This window comes from Dermacentor andersoni, chromosome 10, assembly GCF_023375885.2.
Source record: "Dermacentor andersoni chromosome 10, qqDerAnde1_hic_scaffold, whole genome shotgun sequence".
NCBI lineage: Eukaryota > Metazoa > Arthropoda > Arachnida > Ixodida > Ixodidae > Dermacentor > Dermacentor andersoni.
Window position 1 is genome coordinate 95,639,427 of NC_092823.1, and position 10,491 is coordinate 95,649,917.

The 10,491-nt window shown below is 46.2% G+C and overlaps 2 protein-coding genes across 2 annotated transcripts in view; both read left to right on the top strand.

The window, feature by feature from the left end:
* The window catches only part of LOC126543554 (uncharacterized), a 2,025-nt gene extending 1,011 nt beyond the window's left edge, over positions 1-1,014 (top strand). Inside the window, exon 2 of the mRNA XM_055061070.1 lies at positions 349-1,014. Coding sequence (XP_054917045.1) covers positions 349-978 — 630 coding nt within the window. The 3' untranslated portion in view covers positions 979-1,014. The remainder of the gene's footprint in view (positions 1-348) is intronic.
* A 6,692-nt stretch (positions 1,015-7,706) lies between these two features.
* On the top strand, positions 7,707-9,988 carry LOC126544411 (uncharacterized). Its single transcript, XM_050191725.2, has 2 exons — positions 7,707-7,812; positions 9,260-9,988. The coding sequence occupies exons 1-2, from the start codon at positions 7,807-7,809 to the stop codon at positions 9,944-9,946; spliced, it is 693 nt and encodes a 230-aa protein (XP_050047682.1). The 5' UTR covers positions 7,707-7,806; the 3' UTR covers positions 9,947-9,988.
* The last annotated feature ends 503 nt before the right edge of the window (positions 9,989-10,491 follow it).

Sequence of the window (10,491 nt, forward strand, 5' to 3'; positions counted from 1 at the left end):
CTGACCTGCAAGGTTACTTTGCATGCATTTCTGAAACCGCACTTTTCAAATTAGGATGTCTAAATATTACGTATCATTTTCAATGTTACATCTGTGATAGCCGCGTTTAGGCCGCTAAAGGACAAACATTGGTCGCAAGAAGCACCAGTCAGTCTGTGTAATGCATAATATGAGAGATAGGCCGAATGACTTCACCTTCAGCAAACTATTGCACCCCTTATCGGTCACTCTGGTGGCCAAGTGGTTGGTATGACGAGTTATGACAACTGCCCATTTGGTGGTTTTCTTCAACGCTATTGTCCATCCCAGCTTTACTGAATCACCTTCATTCCTTTCTACCAAACGCAGTGCTTCGTGGCCATCATAGTCTCCTCTCTTGTAGCCTGCGGGGCCTCCGCCAGGGAGGAACAAGTTGAAGGGCGCACAAGACTTCTTGGCACTGGTCTCGGAGTCGGCGGCTACGGCCCTCTAGTTAGACCCAGTTTTGTCGGCGCTGGTCTCAGAGGTGCAGGTTACGGCGCTGCTGGGCTCGGCGGCTACGGTGGAGCTGTTCTCGCCCGCCCTGCTGTGGGTGGCGCTGGCCTCGTTCGCACTGGTGGTCTCGGATATGGCCGTCCCGGTTACGGCGGACTCGGCTACGGTGGCGGCCTCGGCTATGGTGGTGGCTACCAATCAGGCTACGGCGCTCTGGCCGGCGGTCACCAGGGGGGATACCAAAGTGGCGCTGCAGGCTACAACCACGGATCCGCGGGTTTCGCTGGTGGTGCGGCCAACAGGCACGTCAACGCCTACAAAAACAACCGTGGCTACAGCCACACCTCGGGATTCTCGACCTCTAGCGGCAATGCATTTGGCTCCGGACACAGGTACGGCTCGGCTGGATTCGGAAGTGGAACTGCTGGTCACAGAGGAGGATACGGACAATCTTCGTTCGGGCACCATGCCGGTGCTGGCATCGGCGGAGGATACCTCGGTTAATAGGGAGCTGTCAATAAAACGTGGCCTTTATTTTTATATAGATAGCGTTTTTTGGGAACGTCGCGCAAAGGAGGTACGTCTGTCTGTGTCTCTGCCTGACCTTCTTCAGCTAACCTCGTTTCTGCCAACTTGGGAAATTGGGTCACCCGGTAGTCCATGCTCTAAGGGGTAGAGCATCAAGCTGCTGGGCTGAGGGAACCGCATTGGAAACCAACCGTTGGACCAACTTGAGTCGCGGAGTACGTGGCAGCTGGCTATGTGGCGCTCTTCAATAAACCTCTTTAAACGCCAACTTGGCCCACCGGATGTGGGACGTGTGGTGTCTCTCAGCGATCATCTTTGGCGACAACTTGGGTTCACTGGGTATGTGCCAGTTTTCAATGGCAAAAAAGCAATTATTTAATATTTCTCTGGTGCGGGGCCGATCGAGCCCACGTCATATGTATTCAGCCAGTCTTGTCTAAATATGTGTTCATACACGCAACACGCGCGGACTTCACGTCGGCGATCCGCGTCCAGAGGGATCCGCGATAGAAGAGTCTAGCTGCGTGGACGCCTCGTAGATGACGTGCTCAGGTGGTAGCATTATGGTGTGTCGCTTCGTTGATTCAATGCTAATCGCGTTAACGTCGAAGTTCATCGTGAGTTGCCTTCCGTCGGATTTATTTTTCTTGGAAATTTGCTTCTCGTGCTCTCTCGGTTTCTTTATTGGCTGTATTGCGCGAAAAAAAAAACGCCAAGTTGATCAAAATTAGGCAATGCACCAAAAACACAAGAAGAAGGTTGGCGAACGCTCTTTCTTGCGTTTTAACTCAAGCTTTAGTAGGCCAGCGCACAAGGAAAAATTGACATTTTTGGCTCAGCTATCCACACCGAAAATGCCGGTGTTCTTTGTTTATTTGCTTTATTTTTATTAGAGAATCACCGCGGGTTTGACGAGGCTGCTGGGTCGGTCAGTGTCTCAGTGCATGTATCTGTAAATATATGTACTAAAGTTATGTGTGCGCGGAATGAAATTACCAAAGAATGGACTTATTAAATGGGCGTTCTTTTTAATATGCACATTTATTACAAAGAGGGATATGAACAGAATGAATGCGGTATTTATTCAGAGGAGTTTCTGTGCGAGGCCTAGATACTTTGCCGCCAATAACTTAAGCTCGAAAGACTAATTAACAAATATTTGTTCATGATTTTCATGACAGCATTGTGGGCAATAGCTTACAAGCAAAATTTTGGAGGCAGTCACGTCATAGGCAGTCGGCATCGATAGTGCCTACACTGAGCATCGAAGTTTGATCATTAGTCCATCGAATTAGGGGTGATTTTCAAGGATTGAGCAAAAACGGAGGTCTCGTAAAACACGAGTCTCTCCAAATTTGTCCTGTAAACATTTGCTGCCAAGGCCGCAATAAAAAAAAAAAAGAGAGGTGATTTCTGTGAAACTCGCGGTACACCAGTGGCAATGCACCAAAAACACAAGAAGGCTGGCGAGCGTTATGTGCGAGTAACTAGTCAAAAGAATCCGCTGTCATATACCTACATATTAGGGTCTTCACCATTATAAGAAGTAAGTTGCTATAAATATCTCGGTGTAACACTCACTTCAAACCTCTCTTGGAATCTTCATATCGATAATGTTTGTTCATCCGCCTTCCGCAAGCTTTGTGTCCTTAAACATGAACTTAAAACTGCAGCCACTAATGTTAAGCTGCTCTGCTATACTGCTCTAGTGCGGCCAACACCGGAATATGCATGAAACATATGGGATCCTCATACTAAGCCCAACATTGATTGTCTTGGACGTATTCAGAGGAAGGCCGTAAGGTATATTTTTAATAAAACTTTGGCATTAGGGTCGCCTTCTGATTTAATTCAAGCAAATGGCATTCCCCTATTACAGGCACGAAGGCAAAAATTTACATTAGAATTTCTTTCCCAACTCTTGGGAAGCAAACTAGCGCAAGATGCGCCAACATATTTGTCACCCTTAACTAGCAGGCCCACCCGACACCACAATGAAAACGCCCTAACCCCACATTTTGCTCGCACAGGCCTATTTAAGTTTTCTTATTTCCCGAGGAATGAACGGCCTTATCAAAGCAAGTAATTGGCAAACCGCTAATGAAGTTTCTGCTAAGGAGGGCATGCACGTTTTATTTAAATAGATATTTATGCTGCGGCGCAGGCCACATGAAAAAGAAACCTGTTCGCGTATGTCTGTGCCCGCCACACACATTGTTTGCTTAGCAGTAAGCGAAGGCCTACTGCACTTAACATGGCTTAGAAAGCTACAAATTTCACTTCGTTAATTGTCTAATACCTTTCTATCGCTCTAAATGGTTAGAATCTCGAGCGACACTGTGACTTTCTTGCCCAAAAGCGCAGCTGTAAAAACAATAGAGCATTTTTGCAAAATATACAAATAAACAGGAAATAATCTTCAGAAATATCCAATATAGTAAGGATTACTCGTCAATCTCACACACTATCGATGCCATTTACTATAGATTGGATGCTAATCTTTATCACTGGGCAGCACGTCGCTAAAGCATGCATCCAAGTATTCGCCGTTGCGGTTGGTCATCACCAACATCAACAAATTCCGTCGTATTCAATTTGTTCCGCGTGGCCGCCAGTCAGTATTTCCCTTCACATGAGGGGGGTGTTAAGGGCCATGACTTTCATTACCTTCCACAACCTCAGCGCTAAGAGACGCGAGTAGTGGTATAAAAGAGTACACAGACACTGCTTAATGTCTGTGTGCTCCTTTATATTCATAACCCCTTCTCCTAGCTACTAGTTTCTGTGATCACGAACCCACTGTATCCCGCAAATGAATTCCTTGCTAATTTAATTACGTTGTCACAACGACGGTGCTTGCCCTCCGCCCACTATGACTCACGTCAGTGGCCTTTGTCAGCTGTTTTAGATTCTTACAACCCAACATTCTTCTTTTGCAAACACTGTTTCAGAAGTTTCATGTGAAATTACCGTCGTTTTACGCCTGACGCCACTTCGCGTCTCATTTTGTTTCCTGTTACTGATACTTTCCATTGACAAAAGCACGAGCCACCTATCTCGCACGAAGGGTGCAACTCTCGCATTTGCGTCGCAATCCCGGAAATGTGGGACGCATTGTGACACATGTGATAGCTGCCGCCGGCGAAGGGAGCGGTGAGCACAATCGTCAGGCAGATTACGCGTATTCTGGAGTACCTTTCAAAGAAAGCGAAACGGGGCGTGCGGTTGGGACAAATGAATAATAATAAAGATTAGCGAGTCGAGGCGTCTTCATGCATGTGAGAAAATGATAAGCACTTGACGCTACCTGTCAAATACCAGCGTCTATACGAGAAGGGTAATCGAGGTTTATATTCTCAGGATGCATTTTTTAAATTATGGCTTACGGAATTGCGCGAGATGACGGAGGCGGGAGGTGAACATCTGCAAAGTGTGCGCCGGAGGATATCTTCGGTGCATGCAAAAATTTTATCGACGCACCTATTTTTCTTTAGCTGTTTTCATTACTCGACCAACACGTCTTCCATTCACTTATAGTTTTGATAATTTAGGTTGAAATATTATGCACTTCGCTATGTATTTCCTGCGCGGTTTGTATTCTCTATTATTTTTGTTTCTTTCACCCCAGCATTGGCGGCAGAGGCGTACTTTTTCATCATTATATTTATTCATATTTCACGAGTAAGTACTGTGAGGTTAGCTTATAGCCTCTGGCTACGGATCCCGTATGAATTGAAATAATTTTTGCACAATGATTTCGCCATTTCATAAAAGCCGACCGACCCATTGAGTGAGCGACCGACTGACTGACTGACCAACCGACCGACTGTCTGGCTGACTGACGGCTGACTGATAATGGCGAATGGAGAGAAGGGACCTGGTGCTGCCTCCTCCCTCGGAGACATGCCTGTACTTCAGTGCATACAAAAGTGGACCTGCAGTTAACATCCCCGTCCCTCCACCTCCACCTCTTTCTTGACGCTGCACTGGATGCGCTGGTTGATGAAGGGATTTATTATTGGACAGAGAACCAGACTGGCGGAGTCTGACAGGAAAACGTGGTATCTATGCGAAGCATCACTTATGGCACAGCACAGCCAATCAAGTGAACGAATAAAATGGTGCGAGGAAGGCAGAAGTCTCAAATGAAGTGTTGAGCAGTTTGCCGAAGTTGTAACATTTTCTTAGTACGCATAAAAGTTTGGCCGAGACATTAGGACACTCCCGTTCAATGAAAACTTCGGGTCTTTTTGCGCTGTAACTGGTGAATAAGCACGAGAAACGCCTAATTTTCACGTCGAACGGTTGAACCGACTTCTTGCAGACTTTCTTTGAAAACATTTGTGTTCACCTCTATGCAAAGGCTTTCCCTCATTTTTTTTTCACTACTGGAAGTAGGCATCTTGCCTAAAGTTTAAAGCTCAGCGATTTCTCGATTACTTCTGAAACAACGCTTTATGGCATTCGATAATGAAAGCATCTATCCGCGGTTCAAGACACGTGATTCAAATAAATAGACGTCGATTCCCTAAATTTCTTAGCGCACATATTTGGCGATCGCGTGACTTCTTCGTGGCTAATTAAACAAATATTATTGTTATTGTTGCCGTTTAAATAGCCGTGAGGGAATCAGTGACATAGAGACTCCAGTAACCTGCACAAGTAGAGACTATCAACTGAACACTCATTAAGCGATTGGTATTCAGCGCTTTTGTGTGTCAATTATTTGTCCTTGTTCACTGCGGTGTTTTTTCACCAGCAGTAAAAGTAGGTTGTTAGTGCCTCAAAATTTATTGTATCTATAAAATTTCTAGTTTCTCCGCATTGTTTATTTTGCGGGCCTAGAGTGCCTTTGTAGGCCATGAAGTTCTATAAGCACTCATGAGGTGAGCAAGTCGCCTTTAATCGTATTCCGCTAAACGTAGCCGTGTTATGATTCCAGCTATACCTTAAAAAAAATGATGAAGGCAATAACTTGTAGCATAGGTGTTCTTCCGCGTCTTCAGCCAGATTGACCTAAACCGCATAAATTACCTCGCGAGCCTAACCAGAATTGCAGTTGGCCAGTTTACAAAGTTTCACGAATTGTCTTTTGAATGTCTTATGTTACCATAAAGTACCAGTTGGTTAATGTAAGCCTGTCACTGATAAATGCGTAGCAGCTTTCTTTTTGCCATGCTGAGTCATGAACATGTTTTCATATGTTTTCCTCCCAAAAAAGTGCCAGTTTCGCAGGAATGGTGAAGCATCGATTACAATAGCAAAATTAGTGGACAGCAGTACGAAGTAAGGATAACTTGTAGAGGTGAGTATTTACCAGTTGTATAAACTTGTAAACATAGGCATACTAAATAAATAAACTAGCATGGTGTCACTCGCGTACAAGCCAACATGAAACCATCTCACTCGATGACCACGGAAGCTCTTTGTCAAAGCGTTGCAGTGAGGAAACGCGGCAGCAGCAGCGAGCGAATTGACCATCGTGCAGCCGCACGCATTAACGAGAACTACGCCGCGAAAACACAGCGCAGCGCTCACTCTGTACCCGTCGCAGATGCCTTTCAAGATACAGCGGTTCGGCCAGCTGGGCACGGCCGCCCGGGCCACCCGGAGTACAACACGCTGCCCCTCCCTGCCCTCCTCTCCGAAGCCTTGCGCGCGACGGAAGGCGGCATGCTTCCTCCCCGCTTTCCGCCGTTGCGTGCGCGATATTGAGCCACAATCACCGGCTCACCCTCGCACGCTTTTACTCACACATACAGCATACGGCGCACGGCGACGATTTTACCTCCCTTGGAGTTTATACAAAACCTCACGGGGACGCCGACGGCAGAAATGCGCCTATAGCGTGTATATAATTGCTATTGCAATAAAGTGCGCCATTACTTTCAATAATTTTCTAGGTAGCTCTGTGATAAATAAGGAAGGTAATTGAGAGAGCAATGAGTTGCCATTGAAATTATCCGCCCACCTGTCGTTTACCCATCGCAGGCAACTCGCAGGCCAACATCGCAGGCCAACAACCTTCTGATATTTCTTTTTCGGTCGGGGTTACGCGCATTAATCCTACATGCATCATACAGCTGAATGCTTGAAGCTGCTGCAGGCAACCCGGCGATTTGTTGTGCTTTCGAGCGCGTTCGTTGTCTTGCAGTTAAATGTTTGAAACATTTCACGACGATGGGAAAAGAGACCCAAGAACACGGGACTAATATGTAACTCAAAAAAAAAAAAAGATGAGCACATTACCTTAGTATCAAGCCCAACCCGCCCACCCTGTAATTTCTAACTCGGGCGGAACGTTTATGAAAAATGAAGGACGCGAGTTTCAAATACACCGAAGAGCTCGAAATCTCTAGTGCTACCGGACGTCCGATAAGCACACATTCTACACCTAGAGCTTTCAAAAATGTCGTGCGTAGCGGGGAGAGGGGAAGTGTTGGATGGGCTGCATAGGTTTGTAGCCGAGGGGAGAGCGAATAGTATAACGTAGGGCGGAAATGGCGTAAGTTTCGCAGAACGCAGAAGGTCGCGTAGTTTCCTCAGACGGATTTAGGTGCATAGATGACGACTTGGACTTCTTGCGCCTGAATTCTTTCGGTGCTGGGAGCTTCAGGCCGACGATGATGAACTCGTGGAAACAAATTTCCGTCATATCCTGTTTTATGATTGTGTTTTCACTTAGCAGCCTTGTGACATTTTCGAGTCGGGTATAAAAGGCGGGGCGCTTAGCTACAGATTCTGTCACTGTTAGCAATCGTTCCTACCGCCTAAGGAGCCCTGTGTCCGCGGTTCACCGTAGCAATGAAGGTGAGGTTATTTTTGCCTGTTATTACAGTAATATAGTTAGTTCAGAGGGTTTATTGTTAGAGTATTTGTTAGGTTTTAGCGAATATTCAAGAGAATGTACTCTAATATGTTCTTAAGGTAATGTCTTTCAGAGTTAACTGGGGCTTGGTATTCTTATTCCTTTATAAGAAACGCAACAATGAACATTGATTCAAGAAACTGTCACAAATAACGTGCATAAATTTGCAAAACAGAAGATGTATACACAAAGCAGACTTCGAAAGTTGATTATACACTGGATAAAAGACAACATTAAATTTCGGTGTTGTTTATTGTCGTAGTATCAGGTAGAAAGCGCAGGGAATTCCATTCCTGGCTCCATTTCGAGTCAACGGAAATATTAGATCGGCTCATTAATTTTTTTTACAACCTATGATCCTTAACCATCTGAAGCCCACTGTAAGCAAGCAATACATTTTCTATAGATAACCCGCATATGCTTGAAATTAATTGTGCTAATCTTCTAAATACCTGAAAACTATTCCGACACCAAACGTTGTTTCATTTTCTTATGAAAGGTTTCTTTTTAAGCTTGTCACAGTGTATTGCTAGTTAGAATAAAGTGGTAGTCAGTCTAGACTTCATTATCCTGACGATAACAGATTATTTTTCACTCAAATACCCAGGAAACAAATAATTGCCACACCTTCTACACGTGACCAAGATAGTGAAAGCTAAAAAGGTCTGCTCATTTAAAATCACCGTGAAGGTTGAAACGTTTGTTTCAAGCACCGTCGTCTGCTCCATGGAGCGTCGTTCAAAGACAAGAAGAACATTGGATGGAGATAAAACAAAATGGGAAGAGTTGACGCATTTTGTCTCGGTCTCAAGACTTGTCGGTCGCTGACGACGAAGTTTGCCCCTCCTTCCAAATAGGCCCTCACCTTTAAAATTCCTCCCCAAAGCCGGGAACGAACCAGTGATCTTGAGATTGCACGCTTCATTGAATGAATTATCAAGAACACCCATCCTTCTGCTGAATTAGGGTCAGTTGCGTGCGCCGCGTTTCTACGCCGTAGTTATTCAAAATCAAGTATGACATTGATGGCCCAGCGACCTAGTAATGCGTGGTCGCACTGTGAAGCGGCATTGTCGAGGTCCCACGTCGTAGCAGTGTAATATTGCGCATGCTTTTCAATATGCTAAAAAGTGTTGGGGACCTTCAAAGGACAGTTAACGACATAGATGGTTACCCACGACCTCCAGTTGGTCCGTGTACAACATATAAGCCAGAAAATAGTGAAGAAACTTCACTTTCTTCAATGAATCTCTTATAGGTCCCACTGCAGTCTCCAAGAGGCTGAAACAGTGAGCCAATATTACAGCTGTGGATAAATGACTTTACTTCATCGCTACTGTCCTGTCCAATTATACTTAATGACCTGGCATTACATTCCTCCATACGCAGTGCTTCGTCGCCATTACTGTCTGCGCCATCCTGGCCTGCGGTGTCTTCGCCAAGGAAGGCGCCAAGAAGGAAGAGGTTGAAGGGCGCGGAGGTCTGCTGGGCGGTGGTCTCGGAGTCGGCGGCTACGGCGCCGGCGTGGGACCTGGTCTCGTCGGCGGTGGTCTCGGAGGTGCAGGTATCGGAGCAGCTGGACTCGGCGGCTATGGCGGAGCCGGTCTCGCTGGCCCGGCTGTTGCTGGAACTGGTCTAATTGGAACCGGTGGTCTCGGATACGGTGGTCTCGGATATGGTCGTCTTGGCTATGGTGGTCTCGGCAATGGTGGTCTCGGCTATGGTGGTCTCGGCTATGGTGGCGGTCTCGGCTACGGTGGCGGCTACCAATCCGGCTACGGCTCGTCGGCCGGCGGTCACCAGAGAGGATACCAGGGTGGCGCTGCTGGGCACAACCAGGGATCTGCGGGCTTCGCCGGCGGTGCCTCTACGAGGAACGTGAACGCCTACAACAACAACCAGGGCTACAGCCACACCTCGGGATTCTCGGCCTCTGACAGCAAGACCTTTGGCTCCGGACACAACCAGGGCTCGGCTGGATTTGGAAAGGGAGCTGCTGGTCACCAGGGAGGATACGGACAGTCGTCGTTCGGACACAGCGCTGGTTCCGGCTTCGGTGGAGGGTACCTCGGCTAAAAGTGTCACACACATTGGAATAAAACTTGTATTTGCAATACACTCATTGTGCTTTGTCTTGCGGTCCAAAACGGAAATAACGGGACTAGTTTTTTTTAAAAGTCAAGCAATGCACCAAACACAATTATAAAGGTGGCTATGCAAGTGCTGTTCTATGAACTAGTACTCAAGGTTAGCTGGGGTATTCAAAACCAAACACTTGTACTTAATCTTCCAACACCGACAGCGTAGGTGTCATTTATAATGAAACTTTACTTGCACATACATTCAGCTTCACATATGGTAGCGCTGTACTGGTCTCGCTTGACTGACCTTTAGTATTTTTGCAGTGTGTCAGCCAAAAGGATCGATGCGACTAACAGTTCTCAAGGCATATACAGTAGCCCCAAATCTTTCAACTGAACTTATTAAGCCTGCTAGCGTGCCGCTATGTAGGAAGAAAAGTAAAGGGATCTATAGTGCACGTATACAACTACAATTTTCTTTCTTATGTTTCCAAGTCATTATTTCACGAGGTCGATCTTTCATTCACAAGTGAGTGTTAC